The sequence below is a fragment of the Leuciscus leuciscus genome, assembly GCF_965113295.1.
Source record: "Leuciscus leuciscus genome assembly, chromosome: 1".
In the NCBI taxonomy this organism is placed as follows: domain Eukaryota; kingdom Metazoa; phylum Chordata; class Actinopteri; order Cypriniformes; family Leuciscidae; genus Leuciscus; species Leuciscus leuciscus.
In genome coordinates this window covers 48,953,650-48,978,767 of record NC_138725.1, presented here as the reverse complement: position 1 = coordinate 48,978,767, position 25,118 = coordinate 48,953,650, and the positions used below count along the sequence as shown (strand labels likewise).

Genomic DNA, 25,118 nt, shown 5'->3' with positions numbered 1-25,118 from the left:
ATGTGTCTAATGAGAATTGTGCGGGAGGTGACTGGCTTATCAGAGCCTCAGCAATGTGAAGAATGAGGACGTTGCTTGAATAGAAACACTTTTTGCCAGGAAAATGTAGTTATCATGAGACTTGTACACACACATATACGTGAGATTGTCATGTGACTATTATCTGTTCAAATTAAAGGCCCATGATAGGACTGTGGCATGAAAATATGTACATAAAGCTGTTGAAAAACAGCATGGGCAAGAAAGAAAGAAAATTAAAAGACAAATAGCTGGAGATAATAATCTTTGCTTGTTGATTAGTTGTATTGTTGTGAATATTTCTCAGTTTCAGTCACGAAACAGAAAAAGCATCTCAGTTCATTGGTTTCACTTTATTAGTAGGTCAAAACTTTTACAAAACTCCATAACACCCCCTGGTGGCTTGTTCAAGAGAAAGTTGAAGAATGCTTGTGGAAACTAAGTTCACAAAAACGCAACATACTGTAAATTGCAAATAACTTTATGTCATAACACAAATCTTAGTTCTCCAATCAATAATATTTTGGTTACATTTCTTGAAATCTCCTATTGAAAACGCCTGCATTATGAAAGGAAGCTGTAAGATCTGCAGATGAGAACAGCCAGTGTGTAACTTAACCACTTCAACTGAACTACATATTCACTCATTTTAGGAATGTTGCATTTAAATAATATCAGTGGCATTTCTGCCAAAAAAACAAAAACATGGTATCGTGGTCAGTTGGAAATCTATTTATTTATTTTTCTACCCATCTAGACCCCACAACATGTGTTGAGGTACTACAAACTATTATTGACTATATGGTAAAACAAAAAAAAAGGTAAAAGATCACATAGTGGACACTTGAAGATGATTGGGGGGGGGGTCCATCCTGTTCTCAGATGGTGTCATCAATTACTGTTTCTCATCTCGATGTCTAATGCTGTACTCATTTGCTATACATTGCAGCGTTTGTCCACTAGATGAAGACAAAGTTACATTTTGTTCAAGCTAAGAAGGCAAAGTAATATTTCCAGATTAAAATTGATCTGTTCATGCATTATTAGAGACTGATGGAGAAGACAAAAAAAGTCAAAACTCTTTTCATTTCAAGTCATGCCAAAACAAGTCATTTATTGTACATTTCAAATTTGTCATAACTCTTGAGGCCTTTAAACTATTATTTAATTTTCTGAAAGCTTTTTTTCATTTGTCCTTTCCTACTTGTGTTAATATATGAGTAATAGTAAATCTAGTTATACCCACACACTGGACAAAAGAAAGGTCTATCTTTTCTATAACAACAAAAAAGGCGTAAACACCCAAAAGGTTGCGTAAACCATGACCCACAGAAAAATGTTAAACTGTGTTATGTCTAACCTGTAACAGTGGACACGGACACAGCACGACTCTTCAAAATGTGCAAAAATGACATTGTTGCTGGGAATGGGTCAGGGTTTGGTCATTCAAGTGTTAAACGGAAATTATATGAAACATTATGGTTTTAACATGGGTGTTTCTTCAGAAGAAATCAAATTTCCTTTCTTTAGCTTGATAATGAAGAACGAGTTTTGTCTGTGTGACATCAGTAAGGTGTGACGTAAGGATATAAGTAAGGTGGGATATCACTTCTTTTCAACAGTTGCAAATGATTTATACATTACTTGGTCGCACATCTAACTTGCCATTTTGTCATAAAACTGTATAAAAGACAGCCTTTCTTTTATTCATTAAGGTTAATGAGTGGCACATCAATACAAATATTAACTATTCTCTGTACAACATTTACAATGAGTGAAAAAATGCTACAGAACAAGTAGAACAGAAAGATATCAAAGCTCCTCTATAACTGATCAGATTAATAGTTATTGAAACAACCGAAACATTAATTGTTACATTCCAAATAAAGGGCACAAACAAAAAGAGATTAAGACCATGCAAAGAAACAGATTCAGTACAATTTGTGCAACAAAGCAAAACTAGTTTGTGACAATCGAGCATGTAGCAGTATTGGCTCCTTTAAAATACAGTGATTCACATAGCATTTGACTAGCTAAATCTGTAAAATGGGAATATGGGAATACAGAATACTGTGAGTGGCATGGTGATCCATTCATGGGATGTACAGTTCAAGCACTTTTATCACATGTGCAGCTTCACTCATGTACATAATCAATATATTACTGTCATGTGATCAAGACAAAACAGTAAAATAATGGGGTCAGTAAGATTTTTTTTAATGTTTTTGAAAGAAGACTGCAATGCTCACCATTTCTTTGATCAAAAATACAATAAAAACAGTAATATTATGAAATAATATAGTTTTCAGTTTTAAGAGATTTTTAAATGTAATTTATTCTTCTGCATCATTACTCCAGTCTTCAGTGTCACATGATCCTTCAGAAATCATTCTAATATGATGATTTGATGCTCAAGAAACATTTCTCATTATCAATGTTGTGCTGTTTTGCAGTATTGTTTGATGAAAGGTCAAAAGAACAGCATTTGTTTAAAAAAAGGAAATCTTTTGTAACATTATAAATGTCTTAACTGTCACTTTTGATCAATTTAATGCATCTAGATTTAGATTTAGTTCCATTAAAAAAAAAAAATTACTGATCCCAAACTGTTGAACGGTAGTGTATATATATTTGATGTTGCATATATTTCATATTTAGACCATAAATTGTTCTAATAGAGACATTTACCATGATATTAATGTTTTAACTACACTGTATTATGGCCGTAATTTTGTTGGGCTTTTATTGTTTTCTTGGTAAAACTATACAATATTATTATATCATAATCATTTACTTCTCACTCATTATGTACTATATCCACCTTTTCCTTGAAACTTCAATGGACCATCATTTCATTCAAACAGACTTCTAAGAAAAATAAACCTTTCTTTTTCACATTTTCTATAGATTTTTCTTTCTACACGTATATACTATATTATACACAACGGTGTCATCAGTACTTATACCGTTCACTTGTGCTTCTCTACTACAGTCAAAGGATGGTCAGAACAGTCCCGTTACAAGCTGTATGATTATTTCAGAACTGAAAGCATCAGCCATTAACAGCAGTGTATTTGATCTTAGAATGGACTGACATGATTTTATTATTTTCACAGCAGACCACAATGCATGTAGGCAGAGAACATTTAAAGGAAGTTCCCTTTTCTGCAGATTATTGTTATTATACAGTCATGGCTTTCTATTGCTCTGTCCGTTGATTCAGCGCTGGATTGTTAAAATTCATAGGCAAACAGTACTTTATAGAGAAAATCTAGAGGGCTGATTAAAATGTTCAAATAATAGTAATAATAATAATAATAATAAACCCCACATGCCATAGGATGCATGTATAGCTCTCCTATATGGTGTGATCATGTGATATTTATCATAATTCTACTTGTTTTGTTCATGTTTAGAATACAACACTGAGTTGTACATACTCAGAGGTAGTGTGTATATATAACTGAGAGTGAAAAGTACACTTCTACTCTATATTCCAGTTTCATCACTTGTTTGTGTCATTTTTACAGCCTAAACTCATAGCATGGAAATGGGAACTGTAACTCGTGTGTGTGTGAGGCAGAGCACATGAGAGACACGATTTTTTTTTAAAGCAATTTGCTCTGTAATATATGATGACTTGGTGTAAGGGGGCAAAGGTGCAATTCAAACCCCCGGCCTGAAGGGGGAGCTCTCTACCAAGTTCGAGTCCTATACCTGCTCTCAGCCCAGATCCCTACTGCTTGATCTCTAAAATGGAGGGGTTGTGGTCGAGGATAGCCAGGATGATCTTGTCCATGTACTGCCTTAAACGGTAGTTGATCTCCTCTTGTTCTTTCAAAGCTTCAACCAGCTGGAAGGATAGAGAGATTGACCAAATGATTATGGCAGTCTTTCATATAAAGCTGAAGGACATTTTGTAGGTTCCTCTAGATAAAAACATCTGCTAATGTTCTTAGTGTGAATGCAAAGCCTCAATAAATCATATAAACACTTAAAGGGATAGTTCACCCAAAAATGAAAATTAGCCCATGATTTACTCACCCTGAAGCCATCTTAGGTGTATATGACATTCTTCTTTCAGATATTATATAAAAAAATGGCCTGGCTCTTCCAAGCCTGATAATGAGAGTGAATGGCTAATGGCTGTTTGACTTTGGAAATACATTAAAGCGCATCTATTCATGATTAAAGTGCTCGAAACGGCTCTGCAGGGGTTAATAAAGGTCTTCTGAAGTGAAGCGATGCGTTCGTGTAACTATACATATCCATATTCAAAACTTTATCGACTAAAACAACTAGTTTCCAGCAGACGGACGTACGCATCGATTTACGGCAAAAGAGTAACACTTGACGCACAACGTAATAACGGCAATTGACGCCTCTCGCGGTTCAAACCAAGGGGGTAATCTTTCAGAAAAAACTGAAGCTTCCCCGGGCGCCGCCATTGATTAGCAGACCATCACCTGCTGTTAGCATTCCATTGATTCCCATTCATTTTGGCGTCACTTTGACAGCGAATAACTTTACATCTGAGGCGTTTAAAGACTCCATTTGTCCATTATTTATTTCTAAAGAAACACAAAAATGTATAAAAGGCTCCATTACCTTGGATCTTACGTTATGGCCCCGTAGAAGCAGTTTTAGTACATAACCACGCGACTCTCTGTCGCACAGTAGAGAGATTACCGTATGGACAGGAGGAGAAGCTCGCGGGCAATCGGGGGGACGTGGAGGCAAAATGACAAAATAATTAATCAGAATACTTAGCAAAAGTTGTTCCGGCTCCTCCTAGCTCATGGACACCTCCTACTCACACTCTCCGTCTCTGCAAGTTTCGGAAGGGAATGATTCAGATTTCTCTTGGCACAGCTACTAGAAGACAGACAGGTTGCTCACGTCACATCTACGTCGTCAAGCTCAGTTTGAGTCTGCGCAGTACGCTCAACCATCAGGAAGTGAGAGCTTCTAACTGACTTCACTTTTCTCCGTTGAATCCAATGGGGTCGCTGTGTCCATTTCTTTTACGGTCTATGGTTCAAACACACAGAGCTGGGCAACCGCGTTCAACATTACGTTGTACGAACGCATCGCTTCACTTCAGAAGGCCTTTATTAACCCCTGCAGAGCCGTTTCGAGCACTTTTATCATGAATAGACGCACTTTGATGGACTTCCAAAGACAAACAGCCATTCATTCTCATTATCAAGCTTGGAAGAGCCAGGACATTTTTTTATATAACTCCGATTGTATTCGTCTGAAAGAAGAATGTCATATACACCTAGGATGGCTTCAGGGTGAGTAAATCATGGGCTAATTTTCATTTTTGGGTGAACTATCCCTTTAACTATATATTAAGGTACAGAATCATAAAGGGATGATTCACCACTGATGGGCAAGATGGGCTTTAAAAAAATTGGCTTTTTGAAAAAAACCAGGACTACATGACTAGAGAAAAGGCTTTCCTTTTTGCCCAAAAAAATAAGGAAAACTTCAACTCCCACAATGCACTGGGCTCGATATGACTGTCCGTGAGCAGGGATACAAATATGCGGAAGTATGATCTGTACTTTTCACAAAAGCCTTTAAGCTGTCAAAAATCCGACACATGAAGCACAAATAAACCAGGACTGTGTCCAAAATCGCCCCCTATACCCTTAAATAGGGCACTATTTGAGGGGACAGCCATTTGTAGTGGTGCCCGAAACCATAGTGGATGTAATCGAGTGCACTCATTTAATCCCATAATGCACCGCAACAACGAGTGTACAACTGATGTACACTCAACGGCTAGAGAATGCCCATAATGCCCTGTTAGAGTCGTGCCGAATGAATTCCCACATCTGACCAGAAGATGTCGCCCAAAACCGCTGGTCCGATGTGGCTACAGCATAATCTCATACAGGTATAAATTCCTTTTTAATTGATTATTCAATTGTTTAATTAAGGTTTATACATGCTAGTTTCCATGACGGAGTTCAAGATAAATATTATCAATATTACTGGAGCTGCCAGTTTGCTAAGCTTCAAATAATTATTAAATGGCAAGCACAAACTATGCAAAAGCGGCAGCCCTTCCGGCGCACTCAGTCTCCGAATTTGCTCACTCGTTTTCATTCACTCCTTCGAGGGGACTATATTAGCGGAGTAACATAGGGAATAGTGAATGAGGATATAGGAGGTGATAGTGAACACAGCTCAATAGATCTGGGTGCAGGTCCCTTGTGAAAAAGTTGTATACTGTAGCATCCTTTTAAAAAGAGTACAAGTTTTTATTTATTACTTATCGATTACTTAATGAGATTTCATTAACATAAATGATTATGTGTGAAATGCTAAATGAAAGTAATTTTTTGGACACTTGCATATGTGCAGTTAAATGAAAATGAATTATAGTTGAAAGTAATATAATATATATATTCACATATAATACCCACATTGTAACTATAAAAAGTGCTTGTGGATATAAAAATAATTTAAATGAATATAAAATAACTCTACTAACACGTAATTGCATAAAATAAACATTTTTGAGAATGGGACTAATATCCTATCACTTAACGGGAGCAGTCATTTCTAGTTTGTGAGGTTCTGTATCCTGTGCTTCTCACCTCATCTCTGGAGGCGTTGTCTATCTCCGCTGCCAGTGACTGGGCCTTGGTGTGACAAGCAAACAGGTTTTTGGCCTCATATAGGCTGAGGCTGAGAATCTGTCCGTTGAGATCATCGTTCTGGTCTCTGAGTTTATGGTTCTCCTGTTAGAAGTTGAAATACATCAGTGTGCAATTCATACTAAATTCCAGGAGGCACATATGCATACATTATGCCTATATAATATACAGCAGTGGTTCTCACTAGGGTACCTCAGCACACTTCCAAATTTCAAAATAAGCTTAAACAGCTCAAATCAGTTCTTATTTTAATACGTTCTTTCAACAACTGCCATTTTTATTTAAGAACCAGGGTTCCCACGGCCTTGGGAAACCTGCTTACTGTAAATGAGGGAATTTTAAAAATATGCTTTTTTAATTATAAGACTTTATACCTGGAAAAGTCATGTTCATTTCCATAATGAATACGATTTTTTGTTGTTGTTATTTCAGGCTATAACATATTTTGTTGTGCTGAAATTGCTATAAATGTGAATAAAACTAATTTAAAAAAACATTTTCCCTTAATCACAAATGACTGGAAACAAAAGTGTGAACCCTGAAATACAATTTAGTCCTTAATCAACTGAAATTATGGAATTTACTTACTATTGCCACTTTCATTTTCTTTCAATAAATAAAAAACATTGTCTTGGATATTGTCTCGGACAGTAGTAGGCCTTGGAGTCAAAATGGTTGAGAACCTCTGATGTATAGTATTTATAACAATTCTCATTAAAATCTGACAATTTTCAATGAATACTGACTTAAATTTCTTTATCTTGCATAAGCCACTTTTGTGATGTGTTTTTTGGAGCTTGACGTTGATGTATAGTATACACAGAATCAGTACACTATACAAAACAATCATGCACCTGTTTGATCAGCAATGATACTGTAAGATAACATATCACAGACAGCACAATAAGCACGGCCATATCTTTCCACTGTACCTGCTTAAGCCGTTTTGCTTCGTGCTCCAGTTCAATCTCTCGAGTCTTGGCATTGTACTCCGACAGCCCAGCAGCGCTACGACCACGGCCGGGCTTCTCAGTCTCCAGTTTAAAGAGTTGCAGGTGCTCCAGTTCGCGCCGCAGGTCCTCAATCAGCTACATGCACAAGTGGATTGTGTGAGAGGTCTGTATATTTAAGTTTATGTATGTGTACAGTTGTAATCTGCAAAAAGACATGCGCTAGACTACCTCTTGCATGGCCTCTCGCTCCTTCTGAAACTCGTGTCTGTTCTGCCAAAGCTTATCCATCATTTTCCTGTACAGATCCATCTCATCCTTCAAACGCAGGCTTGTGTCTTCCAGTTTATCAGTCATACGCTGCTTCTCCTGTGCACAGATATACATACAGTACAAATATATACAACATTTTACCATGAAATTAGTAATTTGGATATAGTAATTCTGTCTAATCACTGTGACACTGATATATCTTATAAACAAAATAATAAATGCAATATAGTTACATCTAAATCCAGAGGATCATTTATACCATTGTTATACCGTATATTGCAGTGTCACCCAGCCCCTAAGTCTGTTCGATGTTAAAAGCATTAAGGCATTTTAGACATAACAGTATGACAGTGTGAAACAATCTGCATTGTGAAAAAAGCTATACAAATAAATTTGACTTGACATAGTGAGTAAAAAAATCCCTTTAAAGGAATAGTTAACTTGATAATGAAAATTCCAAAAAGTTGATGTACCCCATTGTATTTTTTTTCCTACTATGGAAGTCAATGGGGTCCATCAACTGTCTGGTTACTGACAATCTTCAAAATATCTTATTTTGTGTTCAGCAGAAGAAAGAAATTCATACAGGTTTGAAACAACTTGAGGGTGAGTAAATGATGACAGAAGTTTAATTTTTAAGTGAACTTGGCGGCCATTTTGCGTCCCATGCACCTGTTTTCTAGGTAGGCAAGTACAACTTGAATGGGGAAAACGAAAACTCTATCAAGATCACATTTTAATGTATTTCAAACCAGCAATAAAATCTGACAACAATTTTATCATAAATGTAGCTTCTTCAGCTAAAAACTGCATTTTTCAAATTTAGTCTAGTCCACAAGAGGACCTTTAATATTTTAGCTATATCAGACAGTGGCCTAGTTTTAAAGCCTTATGGAAAGGCTACAGCATCAAGTCGTGCAGTTGCTCCACAATGTTTCATTCCATCTCAGAGATCAAAGCCTCACAGTCTCTGAGTCTAAATCCGGGGCTGCTAATGTCATGCAGTCAGCAGCTTTCACACTCATAACACTGGCTAATGCAAGGAGCACGAAAGTGTGTGCTGTTAACACTGACAAGCTCCAGGGATTTCACTGCCTGCTGAAATGTGTCAAAAAATGCTTCAGTTAGGTCAGAAGTGACAAGTGTGAAAATGGGTGTGTGAACGTGTGTTGGGGAGTAAGAAAGTGCTGTCTTTTAATTGTTCAATTAATCATGTGACACGTATCTTGATGAGCTGATGTACCATGTGGGTCATGTGGTTGTGATGGTGAAGGGAGTTTTAGCTTGAGTTTTGATGCATCTCTGACCTGGTCTAGTTTCTCAGTCTGAGACTTGAGTCTGCACACATTCACTTTCATCTCTGCGTTTTCCTCTTCTAGCTGCTGGACCCTATAGGGAGGAATCATCCATTATAAAGTAGAATGCCATACACTCCCCTGCTGAATAGTGTTTCTATGTTATATGGTCTTGAAACCCCCACATGCTTCACATGTGTTTTTGTGAGGTTTCTTATCTGAGACTTCAGGTACCTGTTACTAAGCAGTTCAATGTCAGTGCTCTTGTCTCTCTCCATCTTACTGTAGGCCTCTCTGTGTCTCTTCAGCTCCTCCTCTAGGCATTGCTCTGCACGCGTCTCCTGATCTTTGATCTGCTCCTCCAGCTCATGTACCCTGATGGGTAAACAAGTACAAATAAACACACACAGACATTAGAAAACATATACTACATAAGTCTCTTATGCTCACCAAAGCTGCATTTTATTTGGTCAAAAATACAGTAAAGACAGTATGTCACAGTGTCTGGTTTGTGTTCCCTGGGTCACCACTAGATGTCCTCCTTCCCCACGGTGTCTGTCACATTCTTGAACTACATTCCCCACGATCCTTGTTTCCTCATTGCACTCAGCTGTCCCTTGTCACTAATCATTGCACTCAGCCTATTCCCCATTAGCATTGTCATTTCCCTGTGTATATAAGCCTGTCTGTTTTAGTGTTTGTCACGGAGTCGTTGTTAGATGTCACACTACACTTTTGATCTGTGTTCCTAGCATGTTCTTGTTTGTGTCTTGGTTATTTTGTATTTGGACTGCTATTATGGATTTTGACCCATGCATGGATGACTACGAGTTGGATTGCCCTAACATTAAAAATACTGCAAATGGATCTTCCTGTTTCCCGTGTGTGTTCCGTGACACAGTAACATTGTGAAATATTATTACAATTTAAAATAACTGTTTTCTATTTGACAATATTTTTAAATGTAATTTAATCTTGTGATGTCAATGCTGAATTTTCAGCATTATTATCCAGTCTACAGTGTCACATGATCCTTCAGAAATCAATCTAATATGATGATTTGATGCTCAAGAATAATTTCTAATTATTATCAATGTTGAAAACAGTTGTGCTGCTTAATATTTCAGATTCTTTGATTAATTTAGAAAGTTCAAAAGAATTTATTAGAAATAGAAATCTTTTGTAACGTTATAAATCTTTACTGATTTAAATTGACCAATTTAATGCATCCTTGCTGAATAAAAGTATTAATATCTTTAAAAATGGTCTTAATGACCCCACAATTCAATAATCTGTATGCTCTTTATAACATATCATATCTGTATCGAATAGTCAGATCTCTTTCATTCTTTACCTGTGAACCAGTTGTGTGTTTTCCTGTTTAAGTTTGGATTTCAGATCTCCGTTAGCCAGGCTGTCGTTCTCAAGCTCTGTTATCTTCTTTTCCAAATAACTCACCTGCAATAGGAACAAAGAAGAGTTTGTGGTTACACTTTATTTTAAGGTGACGTAGTTACATTGTACTTACTCATATAAGTACTGAGTAATATTAATTAACTACATGTAAGTAGTGAGACTAATATAGTCTATAGAGTTACGGTTAGGGTTTGGTTTAGGGTTATTTACTTGTAATTATGCATCATTTACTATTATAACTATAGTAAGTACATGTAGTAATGTGTAACTATGTCACCTTAAATTAAAGTGTTACCGAGTTCACATTCACAAATAAACAGCATTATTATAATGGCCTTCACAAGTATTTCTGAAACATTATTTGATTTTGATCAGTTTATTATGCATTAAGCAATTCAACAATAAATGTGGTCTTCAATTCAACTTCATTATGCTTCCAATACCTTTTCAGTGATGTCAATATCACAGGAGTCGATGCTGTCTCTGAAGAGATCCTCTGTGCTGCCCTGACTGCTGCTGAAGTTACTGTGGTGGAAGAGCTGACTGTGAAACACACAGAGAAACAGAGAGTCAGGACATCTTCTCTCTAACCAGTTACCAGGCAATGGGTATGCAGCACTTCATAATGTTATATTCTACAGTCTTGTGCACGTAACAGAGATGAGAGACTTACCGACCAAATGCTGTACTGGTAATTTTCCTGTTTGGGCTGTAAAATCAAAAGATCCCTGGATTAGAGAACAGAGTAGTGCACCTCTTTTACATTTTATATTCTCCTGACACATTAAACAGCTTCCTAAAATCTACACATTCACTAAATTTTTCATCATATACAAACTGTAAATTATATAATACCATGCAGAAAATACAATTTAATGGGTATAGATACTGAAAGATAAAATCAGAAAAAACATATTTATGACAAATAGACAGATATAGACAGACAGACAGATAGATGGATAGATAGATGGATGATGGATGGATTGATTGATTCTCAGTGCTTCCCATCAATCTTGCAGTCCACTGCAATGTTTTGTTTATTCGATTCTGGTTATCAGTTTTGTTTAGAGCCTAATTATTGATTCACTATCGCCCCAAGTGGCCAAGATCAGGTACTGAAGTCAGTTTGTCCTAGGTAATGAGATTACACTGATAATCAGACGGCTCTGGAGGACCTCAGTAAAAATAGAACACCTGCACTCTAATTATAAACCTCTGACTGCGTTTATGTAACTGTGTGACCCACGTCATTCTTTAAACCCCTTCTCTCGTTACATCACACAGGTCTGAACTCCGAAATAAAAGTCAGCTCTCTCCTGTCCTCAAACCCAACCCAGACATCACAGCACTGACAAAAACAATGATAGACCCAGACAATCTGCGAACCAACAAAATACACTCAGCATTCACACACATGCCCTCAAAAGTGCAGTTGCACATAGTTTTTCATGACCTGTCTTGACCGGTTGGCTTGACATATTTGATACAAAAAAATAGAACAAAACAGAAATTAGTAATGAAAAAAAAAATGAAAAAAAATCTGATGGCTTTTACACTAAACAGTCATCCAACAGCAGAAGTCTTCCTAATGTTTTTTTTAAGCTTTTGAAAAAAAAATTGCATATCATTACAGAGGTGTAGTTCATATCGGTGCCAATCATGTTTTGCATGAATGCATTTTAACTTTGGAAGAGTATGCAGTGGAGGATTTGGACAAAAATGCCAGGGGATTAATAGCCAAAGGCCACAGAATGCCACATGATCCCACTTCCCCATCACACTTATTCACCCAGAGAAAAGGAAATTACACAGCTCTTACTGAACGTCTCTCTTGCACCGTTTCAAACCTAGGCTGTTCCAAAAGGTAGACACTTGATTATGCTGCTTTCTAAAATACTGTTTTATTATCATTTATAATAATAATAATAATAATAATAATAATAATAATAATAATGAGAAGGCAATCCCAGAATGCGCTGCATTAAACTTTGAGGAAAAAAGATTCCTTTGTGGTAGAGAAAGTGATGTATGTAGCTAAATATACTTTTACAGAGCATATGTAAATATTAATCTTAATTTTCATTTATGTTAATCTTTTTAATGCGTATTACAGTGTCATGCTTTTAGCTTAGAAACATGCTAATATCAAACTATAGTGCAACAATTGGCTTCTGGAAGTAAAAATCCCATTCATTTTCTTCAAAGGGAAATTTATTTTTGAACTATAACTTATAAACCATTAAAGACAAACCTACAAGGTATATGCTTTTTTTTGTTGAAGACATCAGCACACATTAATCCAACAGATTTTTGTAAATAATCATGTTCATAATCACCCATTTTCACAAGCAAATCGCACCAAAATAACACACACACATACAGTACGTCTGGTTTGCTATCTTTGTGGGGACTCTCCATAGAAGGAATAGTTTTTATACTGTACAAACTGTATATTCTAACCTCTTACACACTAACCCTAAAAGTCGCGATTAACCTGGTTGGTTTGGTTTATGACTTGTAACTCTAAAGTAAGACTTTTTGAAAATCCCATTGGAAAAAATGAATGGGATAAATACTTCCGGAACCAAGGCAGCTGAAAAAGCTGACGGGCACTGTTGCACTCTATTTGTGTGCCGTCTATGTGCTCATGAAGTAACTCATGTAGGTCAGGATGGTTAGGATGCTGGCTAACAAGGCAGCTGTCTATGTAGGAAGTATGCAGTGAGGCAGCTCAGCAGGTTTTGTGATAGAGCGTCTATGTCTGACTCTGTAGTATAATGTCTCGGTGTGTCAGTAGCATATGAGGTGGAATCCTCATAATCCCATGATGCATTAAAGTCTTATTACAGAGGAAAGATTGCAGTGTCGTTCTCCTGAAGTACCAACTATGTTATGTGGTCACGTGACAATAAAAGGATTATTTCAGCAGTTTTCATCAAATTCCACCACACACACACACACACACCCACTTAAACACCCCAGGCTTTTCTTGAGGGTTTCAGTTTTCCCACACTGTCTCTGATAACATTCAAAAAGATTAGTAAACCTTTTGACTGGAACACTGTTGCTATGGTAACAGCTCCTTTAATGAAACCCGTCTCCCGATAAAGCTTTTGGCAGGGGTGATTAAAGAGACTCATAAAAATATATCTAGCTTTAACTTAGAGTGAACTGAGAGATAAAGAATTGTCTCAGAAGAGCAGTGCAGTTAAGGGCACTAAAAACAGGATTGGACATGTAACAAATGATTAAGGTAGGACAGCATGCGACATTTTAAGCATAAAACGGGCCCAGAAAAAAAAAACATCATTACAACATAAATATAAGTTTATTATTAGTATGCACTGTATCAAGCTCAGTAAAAACAATAAAATACTCAATCAATAATCAATCAATAATAAAAACAGTTCCATGTTATCAGAATTTTTTTATTTTACCCAATATTTGTTTGTATTGTTATGCTTACAGAGAGCTGCAGGAGTCCTAAAACCAGAAAACAAGTTGGCATTTAGAACTTAAAGTTCCATCGTCCTAAAGTCACTGGGTTTTTTGAAGGGATTTTTGGTTAAACTGTCTGAAATAAGGTCTGTGGTTAATTCTACAACATAAAATTCATATACTTTTACAGCCTCACACTTTTGCAAACTATTCTAACTCAAACTTGTAGATTTTAGATCAAGTTTGAAAGCGTTTTTGTAATCTTAGTCATGCGGACGTGGTGTAGTAGGGTTATAGCCCAACTTTAGCTTTTTACTTCGACTTTGTATTTAGGCTTCAAAATTCAGAAAAGTTGTGTTAATTTTTTTGTTTTAATTTCATAAAGTTTTGTTGGTCACAGAGATTATTTTTTGCAATAATCCAAAAGTCAATGGCAAAATCCTTGTATACTCTAGTAGAGTGCGGTGCCATTAGCATAGCAATATGTTAACTTCAAACTCGGTCTCCTCTTACCTGTTAGCTTTGAGGTTTTTGAGTCTGGCCTCCAGGTCATTGAGCAGGTTGACTTTCTTGCAGCACTGAGAGCAGTAAACATCCAGAAGCTCGCTGTTGTACAGGTGTCTGATCTTCTGAGGGGTCTGGCCAGCACTGTAAACACCAAGTGATCATCAATACTGGCAGTAGGAGCATTCAGATTGTTCTTGCTCACAATATTTAATAATAATATGATGAGCATAGTTATAAGAACGTCTAATGAGCTGTTATTGAGTTCATGACAGGATAATTATCACACAGCTGAAGATTTAAGAGCTGAAGATTTAAAAGTACCACTGTAAGGCAAAACTGTTTCATAAAATTGTATGTTTGACAATGAGATAATTAATAGCCGTCAAACATTCCCAGCAACATTCATCCGAGAAATCGTATTTTAGTCAGAATTATAAATAAGTTCTCCACAATGATAACATTTCTCATGGAGTAAATCTCATGAAAATTAAAATTTAAAATTAAAATAAATCCTATTTTGCTTAAAGGAAAATTGTGCTTATTTTTTAATCATTAAGATTGGTACATTTTGAATTGGTACATTATTTTACACACAACTTATCATTACCATAATGCATTGAGACTTTAATGCTTTATGTTTTTTTTCTTTTAAAACTGTGTTGCAGAATTTTGAGAAATGAGAATGTAATTTTTCGGCATTTTGGTAATTATAATTTGGATAAAGATCTGCTTAATTACCATGAAAATAATGTCACAAATATATAATTTTAAATATAATTAATAATAAAAAAATAAAATAAAATTGGCTTTAAATGAATAAAAATATATTTTATATACAGTATATATATATATATATGTGTGTGTGTGTGTGTGTGTGTGTGTGTGTGTGTGTGTGTGTGTGTGTGTGTTATAAATATATAAATAATTTCTTCTTTCTTTCTTTTAGTTTTGGCCTGGACATTTTCTTGTCTGGTTTCATGCTATTCACCCATATTCATCCATGCAATCAAATGACAGAGATCACACATATAACACAGTGTGTCAGTATTTTATGTGAGAGATGTGTACTTGTGAGCTAGTTAACCTGGAGGGCAGAGAGGAGCCCAGGTCAGAGAAACCATTAGTCCGCGTGTCATCATCGGGGATGGGGCTGCTGGGAGTGAAGTCCACATCCTCTCCCTCTCCATAGTCCTCAAACTGCTCCTCCACTGAGATTACTGAAGCCGCTGCTGACGAGACCATCTGACCACAGCTAAACCAGAGAAAGAGTATCATTTCATTTCAGAATAATTTCATCACTATTTAAAAAAAAAAATCATTTTGATCAAATGTGATTATTTTCAAATGAATTAAACATTAATTAAAAAAGATTAATTAAAGAATAATTAAAAATTTATTTTAAATTTGATTAAAATAAAAAAGACCCAAAACATAATTATCCATGATGCTTACTTGTTTCTACGTAGAAAGAGTCCACCCAGTCCTTCCTCTTTATCCTCATGACGTCCTTCAGAAGATTCAGATCCTGCCCCGCTGTCCATGTCTGACTCCTGCGCATCCCGTCCACCCATTCCTTCCTCATCCGAATACAGCTGGCACTCTGGGTACGGCCGCGTGCATACGATGATCGGGGGTCCCAGACTCCCCTCCCCGTGCTGCAAACAGATATCATAGAAAACCTTTTCAATAAAGTCATATTGCTCAAAAATCAAATGCAAATAAGACATACAGAAATTGCTCAAAACTAGACCGGATTACTGTGACTCGCTATGTGGTCTCTTCACACACAGGTCTTAATGAAGTGACATGAGAACTTAAGAAGACTTAAGAACTTTAGAAGTCCTCTGTCCGAGGAACACAAAAGATAATGGGTCAAAGGTTATGGAAACTTTGCTCATTAACCCCAGAAGACACGAACGACACTAAGACAGGACAAAGGTCATCATGGTGAATGTGTGTGAAACATTTCAGTTGACTAATGAATGGCGAGTCTAACAAAAGAGAAGGATGATCATTTAGATTGTATAGCAGAGACAGAAATTGTGCTCTTTGTAAAGAAATAAGATATATTCTCCATTTGATATAGCATTTTTTTTTTTACATACATTCTCTCCAACAACAAGTGCAGCTCTAAAATTTTAACTTATTAAAATTCATGTCACATCTCAATGGCAAAAGGACAATGTGAATCAGCTGATGCTGTCCAGTGGCTCACTGTTATTTGCACAGAAAGAGCAGAATAATTATCACACTATGAGAGATCGTTAAGTCTTCAGAGTCTTTATATATGTTTGCATACATATATAAACATTTTTGGTTATGCTTTATTTTAAGCTGACTTAGTTACATTGTACTCAAGTACTGAGTAATATTAATTAACTACACGTACTTATAGAGTTATGGTTAGGGTTTGGTTTAGGGTTAGTTACTTGTAATTATGCAGAATTTACTGTTATTACTATAGCAAGTGCATGTGGTAATATGCAGATCACCTTAAAAAGTGTTCCCAAAATGTTCTCTCTGTCTAATATAAAAGTATATTTATATTTGCAACTAGGAGATACTGTCTAGGTCTTGGGAGATACTGTATTATTAAAACAGAATTATCGCTGGTCATTAAGCCTTTACTGCATTCTGGGGAACTACAATACACACCAGTCAGTGTGCTTTAAAATGACTTCACATCCCTCACAGATGATCATACGCTGTTCATTTATTCATACCGTAATTCATCCAATAGAATCAAACTTTCTACTACTTTGAAGGTGACATAAACATTCACTAATTCCAGAAATAAATAGCCATAAATTGCTAATGTCATACAGTGGCTCTAAATTTATTTGAACACTTAGAAGTCACATTTTAAAGTTTCTTTGCCCATAGAAAAATAGCACTCATTTTTAAAATGACTTTTAACCATCTGTTCCTGAGGTAATTTTAATGGACCTATGAAGTCAGGTTGTCTTTTATCACATTAACTACAAATACTTTTTATCCCTATACTGAACAATATATCTATATGTCCTGAAAATTAATAAAACAAATACAGAATTGAATAGTAAGTGCTATAAAATGGTATAAACTGCTAGAACATATAAAAAAGAGGGTCCTAGAAATGTGGTCCTAGGACTGTGGTCCTGAAACTGCAGCCTCCAGTATTGCAGGAGTACCTACTCCACTTGATTAGTACTGCTTGATTAACACAGGAATGTTGTAGTCAGCTGCTCTCCTCTCCTATGACCCTCCCTCACTCTCTATACTAAACGTGTACCCTCTTTTTCACTTTTCTTTATTTTAGGCTTCTCTTTTTCTTTCCTCTATAATATACAATATATACATTTTTCTCCCATCGCAACACCTTTCAATCTTTTTCGAAAAGCATTTCATTCTTATCAAAGTCTATGCAGTGTATATATATATATGAATTTACATTCACACCTCAGCGAGCCTGTTACCTTCCTTTGTAGGTCACACACACGATACTCGCTCACCCCTCCCACTCATGCCCACATGGCAGATCTAACAAATAAGACCTATGCACAACAGCAACAAAATTATTCTTAAAAAAGATACGTGTCTTTTAATTGTCTAATAATTTAGTTCTCATGTAAATGTATCTTGTTTTAAGGATGTTTCAATATTTTTTTATGGAAATTGGACAAAAATTCTGATTAAGAAAATCTGCAACATAGAACCACTGCTGTGAGCAGAGACGGGTCGTCCCAAACTGCAGGATAACTAGATATCCAGTAACCCCTGCTTTGGTCTAGTCTTGTGCATTTATTAAAATGTCTTTCAAAAAAGAGTTTGCAGTCTGATCTGAGATTATCCTCAGGCAAGGAAATGTAACGTCCGGCCACAAGATTAAACATTGCAGGCCTAGTCACAAATGTGAGCAAAACTTTGATTCTTCCCACATGGCTGCATCTTTGGAGATAACAGAAGAGAAGCAGATTACTGATGACTGATATCTGCATAGTCTTAATGTGAAGCTTTGACAGCATAATAGAAGTTCTCAAAGCTGAGCAGACACACTCTGACTGCAGTAATGTAAGATGAGACACAGGGGTCTCCTGCAGTGAGAGCCCAGATAAAAGACCCCTTTTGGTCCAACTCAACCTGAATCTGCCAGCCCCCCTTAGACAGCACCGTCTGGAATGCCTAGACTTAACATTCATTATTTACACTCTGCTTCTGACAGACTTCTTTTAATGTTAGGCATGCATTAATACACACACATACTTCACATCCTTTCATAAACAAAGAAAGCCTATATATACACACACACACACACACACACACACACACACACACACACACACACATTTCAATGTTCTTTTATATATCATGCATAGTTACACTTAAATGTATTTCACAGATGAAAGCAGTTATATGCAGTTGCAACTATTATCTTTTCACACACCAATACTCTGTGTATTTGGTGACAAAGTGATTTGATTTTATGTGACCGATTAAAGGGTTAGTTCACCCAAAAATGAAAATTATGTCAGTAATCACTCACCCTCATGTTCTTCCAATCCCGTAAGACTTTCGTTCACCTTCGGAGCACAAATTAATATATTTTTGATGAAATCTGAGAGCTGGCTCACTCCTTCATAGCCTTCAATGTAATCGATATCTATCGATATATATGTTAATCAAATCGTTATTTATTTTTTTGCGCATTAAAAGTATTCTCGTCGCTTGATAAACTTGCGCCACTGTAGTCACTTGGACTATTTTAATGATGTCTTTACTAACTTTTCTGGGATGGCAGATATCGATTACATAGAAGCCTATGAAGGAGTGACACAGCTCTCAGATTTCATCAAAAATATATTAATTTGTGTTCCGAAGATGAACGAAAGTTTATATTTAGGGTAATGAGACACAAATTTAGGGTTTCACAATTGTATTTTAATGTTTCAACTCAGCAGAAACAGTTTGCTCTTTGCTTTTTATTAACATGGACTAATGCTGTCATGCTGCAATACTGCTGGTCCACCCTACCTCAGTGATTTATACATTATTGCGGAGTACGGACTAAGGACACTAAGTGCTAAAATATACCCATCAATGTGTCCACAATACAGTATGCTGAGTTGGAGAGGAAGATCAACATTAAAAAGCCAATGACTCCGCTCGGGAATATACAGCCCGGTATTGATTCAAACGCATAATGATGTCAATGCTGAGTGAAAGCTGCTGTATTCCTCTGGAGTGTAAGTGCGATCTGGTCAATAGTTACTGTGTAATCAAACACTCTTTTATGTGTTATTACTGACCAACAGTAATATCCTTTTATTACTTGGCTTAAAGGGACAGTTCACCCAAAAATGAAAGTTCTGTCTTCAAGAAAGAGTGAAAGAAACCGTTATTTCTTTGTCTCAGAACACGCCTGAAAACATTCAAATGCACAACATGTCCCAAAGATCTGTGATTATAAATAATAGAGAAGTTTTTGTCTGTGAAGTAGATATGGAACACAGAGGACTGCATGATGGAGGAATCCACATCAGTCTCACACTTACATACATCATTAGATTATTTTCCTCTGTGAAAGCAGAGCAAATATTTTTCTCTAATGTTTAGATGCGGTTTAATTTTTCTCTGTAGATCCATAAGAGCAGCACTTCTTCACAGATCTGCCGTCTCATGATGACAGCAACCCACACACACAAACACAACACTGGCTAGCATCCAAAGCACACCATCATATTCACAGCTTTTTCAAGTGCAGCTCGCAAGAAATGTCAAGTGTGCACATAAACATGACAGAAAAACCTCTCAAACTTCTGATGACAATAGCGATCCCTGCCAAATACAGCACTGGCTGCTAGTTTTGAAGATTTTTCAGGTAACAGACCAAACAAACATTTTGGACCAACTGACAACCCAAATCAATGTACAATGAACTACCTCAAAACAATAAGTATGTACAAATTATCGTATATCTTGAAATAGCTTTAGCTTTAACATTACTGTTTTGTTCTTATTTACCAGATATCAACTAACTAAATGCTAATTTTAGCTAATGACCCAAATGAACCTGTCGCTAGCGAAGTATTTGGATTGAAAACTTATGTACACTTAAGTATAACCATCAGTTACGTTACTGAAGTGACAAAAGAAACATGCGAGTAGGGGACATTCAACATGGCTGCTCATTTTCCGTATCAATTGTGCTTGGCTGATTTTGTTTGAGTTCTCAGTGGAAATGCAGCTGGCCATCTCACTGCCTACACAGTCAGCAGACAAAAGACAGTGTGGATTTACAGGGAGCCATGAGTCATAATCCAGTTCTCGGGGCTCTAAAACTGCCAGCCGCCCTTCTCTGGACGGTATCAAAGCGAAACACCTTTGAACTCTTTATTGACCTTGAAAATGGTAACCCAGCAAACACACAGAAAGGCCAACCAGAGCTGTAGTTACACAATCAATACTGCAGAGGCACCTGGCAAAGCAAATTACCTTATTATACCACAGCTTGTGTAGGTGTCCCTCTGAAAGCAAGACATGTGGAGACAAGTAAAAATTATGGTTCTCAATTTAGTTGCTCTAAGATCTGGGCACAATCACAAACACGTACCAGTGAGTGACTTTAAAAGGTCGGTCACAAAATGTTCATCCACCTCTGTCCCTTGGCAGAGATCTCGTAATAGTCTGGATGCACCATATTATTACATTTTAGAGTGTCCAAACTGCAATTAACCTCCTGTCTCAACTATAACACTGAATTATAACTTTTGCTGGGCTTTGCATTACGGTTTCCATGAAATGGTAGTGCAGATAGTGCCAATGTCACACACAGGTCCTCTGCTGCCCACGCAATAAACTAGGCCTGATACAGCATTTCATAAAGGATCGATATCTAAAGCTGTCAGACCTGCTGCTAAATGACTGTAGTCTTAAATGGAGTAGACAAGAGAACTGGACTGACCCTATACAGGATCAGCTTATAATGTATAGTCAAAAAGCAAGCAAAAGTTAAAATAAAAATCCTAAAATTTCTGGGGGGAAAAATGCTAACAAGCTATATATATATATATATATATATATATATATATATATATATATATATATATATATATATATATATATATATATACACATACATACATACATATGTGTTTAAGATTGATAATAAGAAATGTTTCTTGAATACCAGATTAGCAAATTAGAATCATGTGACGCTGAAGACTGTATAAATGACTTAATAAATTACAATTTAAAAAACTGAATACAGTCATTTCAAATTTTTTACATTTTAATAATACTTAAAAATAATGAGAATAAGAGACTTATTTTAGAAACACTCTCTCTCTTAATATATACTGTATTTGAAAATTACAAATCTTGACAGGGCATGTACTGGAATCCAATATGCTAACACATTATATGATAAAATCATATATATTTTGTGACCACAGAGAGAGACCAGGTCTTTGTATTGACTGAACTTTAGCTGTACAGTGAACAATTGTCAGCATATAGCAGCCAAGTACTCGGTTGTAAAAGTTTAAGAAGCCAGTAAGACTTTGACCGACCCCCCTTTGCAAAACAAACCACAAGAGAGGGTAAAGGCAAGCGCCAGGGAAGGAATTTCAATGGCTGTATACCCTATTGTTCCTTGACCTTTCTGAATTGTCCTTTGCCAGTGGAAAAAAACATTACTTCAACATTAAGAACCACACACATTCATACAAACGCAATGTGGATGCGGTGCTACCAGCAGGTGGTCATTAACCGTTCGGGAGTCTTCCCAAACCACCCCAGCACCCTCAATCTCCCCTTTCATGTTCACACACTCCCTTCAAACTATCAGCCGTATTCAAAACTCCACAGTCCCTCCCCCTCGACAACCCCCAAAACCACAACTCTGCAGCGCACACACCATAAGCCCTGCTCCCAAGAGACACAGAATTAACTGTTTAGGTTTATGAGCATGTGCACTTACAACAGTAATCAATCAGTCTGCTAGTTTTTCTACACCATTAGTCTCACTTGAGGTGTAAAAATGGAGGTAATTTGTGTTATTTGTCAAAGAACAGATATTTTCACCAGACTGGCATTTAAGAAACGAAACAGTTAGAAGAAAACTGGAAACAATGGGGTCACCAACGGTTGTTCAGTAGACGGAGGCAGACACAAACACACACAGGCACCGCCAAAAACGCATCGACACAGTCCAAACACACACAAGCAGTCTAAACACACGCATAGTCTCTCACACTGTCTGATTAGCATTTCAATAGCGTGACCCCTTTCCCCTCCAACAGATTACCACACAATCCAGCCCGGCTCTCTAGTCATTCATTCAACTTGTCATTCAAAGGCAGGTGTAGCGTTTTGGAAAGACACAGGCTGGTTGTGAATTCCACTACACTCAGAGCCATCATGAAGTCATCATGTACTAAAATGAGAAAAAAAAAATCTAAAATGCACTCACGTTTCATTGAGCTTTAACACTCTAAAGTGCTGTTGGGAGTCAACGAGAGCTCCCAAGAGATATCTTTAGCATCATTGTTGGGAGAAGATGATAATATAAGCTGAGAGATTGTTACAGTGTCTACATTGATGCTACACTGAAAAAAATCTATGTCAAAAATATTATTTAACATTACTGAACCAACCAAAAAAACTCAATGTTATGGGTTAAATCAGGTATAAATAGCTCTTTAAGGTAACAATTGCAGGTTCCCACTTTGTACAGTGCAGGAACGAGGATGAGAGAAGATCATAAGAGAAAGAGCAGGAACAATGGACTTGGCTGCAGCAAATGTTCACACGTGCTAGTGTTCTCATCTCATCCTCTTACCCCTCCGCTCAATAATGAAGATCCATCATCTCCATCCTCTCTGCCCGTGCCGGTTAAGCCCTCGTTGGCTGAGGACGTCCAAGACTTAGTGTCCCCGTCTCCCTCCAGGATCCCCACCCTCACCACAGTCCAACAGGTGAAATATCAGCGACCAGTCCTGTCAGATTTTAGTGCTCCTGTGGACGTGTGGCTTCGGGTATCTCCACCTAGCCACCGCTGCTCCAAACTGCCTCAGTCCTCCTCACACATACACACACACACTCGCTCCGACCTGCATCGACCGATCATGCGGCCACACACCAACACACACGGACAGAGACGCTACTGATCTGGCAACAGTTGTTGGGCTTTTGGCCACTCCTCTCAGCAAATCACCTCCCCTACTCCTGCCTGTCACATTCCCTCCCTCTCTCTGCCTCGTTCTCTCGGTTGTTGCTAGGAAACTATTCCGCTGAGCCGTCCCACAGCTGTGACATCGAGTGGAGCGTGAGTGTGCTCCTTCGCAACACACACTGCTATCTTAAGCCTAACCTCAGCTGTGCTGCATAATACACATAATTACAGACAATTAACCTTCTCCTCATTTAAGTGCCATGATAAATAAAGCAAAAAGATAAATAAGATACAGATACATCAAAGAATCAATAGGGGATTGATCATGCGCTGCCCTGGAAAAACATCAGCAGTTATTTTGATAAAAAAAAGTAAAAGCTCTTGTTTTCTGTAAATGTCCTAAATATAAACCATTAGCCAAGTATTTTTCTTTAAAAATCCCTTATACAGATGTTAAAATGTCTACTATACCAACAAACATTATAAAATAACTTTTACATTATTAATATACTACAAGCAGAAATGCCACAAATCCAAAGCACAACACTTCATATGGGTCATCTAAGCTCACTGGAAAAACTAATATGCGGTGACTTTCCTGCAAAATTATATTACGTTGCTTCTTGTACGTTTTGCGAAACTTTTAAAGTGGAATGTCCAGTGAGAGTCACTAAAAGCGAGTTACTTTTATACGTTTATTACTTTAGTTGTGGTGTGTATCGTGACAGCTGGGAAATGAAAATTTCTAAATTTCTTGAAAACATTTGAAATAGTTAACCAATAGTGATGTAATCTTGATCCTTGTTTCACACTTTTAATCAAAGTGATTAATGTTAACCTAGGGTTTAAGGGATAGTTCATATAGGATAGAATACATTTCTGTCATCATTTACTCACCTTCATGTTGCTCCAAACCTCTATGATTTTCTGGAACAATAAAATAAGATATTTTGAAGAATGTTGGTAATCAAACAGTTTTGGTGTTCATTGACCTTCATTGTATGGACAAAAAAACAGCCATTTGTCAAAATATCTACTTTTATTTTATGTTCCACAGAAGAAAGAAAGGCATACAGGTTTGGAACAACATGAAGGTGAGTAAATGATGACAGATCTTTCAATTCTGGGTGAACTTTAAGCACAGTATGACATTATTTATCATTAGCAAACTAATTTAACTATACAATTGGAAAATGAACTAGCGTTAACTTCCATAACTAGAGTGGTCTTTATGACTGATTTATAGAATATCTTAAGAGCTTCCTTAATTAACACTTCTCATAAATTCACAGGCTCACAGCAGCAATGAGCTCTTGCTAGAGGCAAAGACGGATGAAATAAAAATCTAATCAATGGTGAACATTTACACATGTACACTCACACTTCCACAGCTTTGAGT

General features: G+C 36.8%; 1 protein-coding gene across 2 annotated transcripts in view; it reads right to left on the bottom strand.

Moving 5' to 3' along the window:
• Window positions 1-358: 358 nt before the first annotated feature.
• Window positions 359-25,118, bottom strand: part of rab11fip4a (RAB11 family interacting protein 4 (class II) a) — a 52,458-nt gene continuing 27,698 nt past the window's right edge. The window contains exons 1-13 of one of the 2 annotated variants that reach the window (XM_082165893.1): window positions 23,387-23,775; window positions 16,021-16,223; window positions 15,653-15,820; window positions 14,575-14,709; window positions 11,297-11,332; window positions 11,067-11,166; window positions 10,562-10,665; window positions 9,442-9,582; window positions 9,220-9,301; window positions 7,871-8,008; window positions 7,622-7,777; window positions 6,630-6,773; window positions 359-3,871 (exon numbers count right to left, since the gene is read on the bottom strand). In XM_082165893.1, the coding sequence (XP_082022019.1) occupies window positions 3,755-3,871; window positions 6,630-6,773; window positions 7,622-7,777; window positions 7,871-8,008; window positions 9,220-9,301; window positions 9,442-9,582; window positions 10,562-10,665; window positions 11,067-11,166; window positions 11,297-11,332; window positions 14,575-14,709; window positions 15,653-15,820; window positions 16,021-16,139 (1,440 nt within the window). In that variant the 5' untranslated portion in view covers window positions 16,140-16,223; window positions 23,387-23,775 and the 3' untranslated portion in view covers window positions 359-3,754. Of the gene's footprint in view, window positions 3,872-6,629; window positions 6,774-7,621; window positions 7,778-7,870; window positions 8,009-9,219; window positions 9,302-9,441; window positions 9,583-10,561; window positions 10,666-11,066; window positions 11,167-11,296; window positions 11,333-14,574; window positions 14,710-15,652; window positions 15,821-16,020; window positions 16,224-23,386; window positions 23,776-25,118 lie in introns of those variants that run through there. The other variant, XM_082165892.1, reaches the window with a different exon arrangement.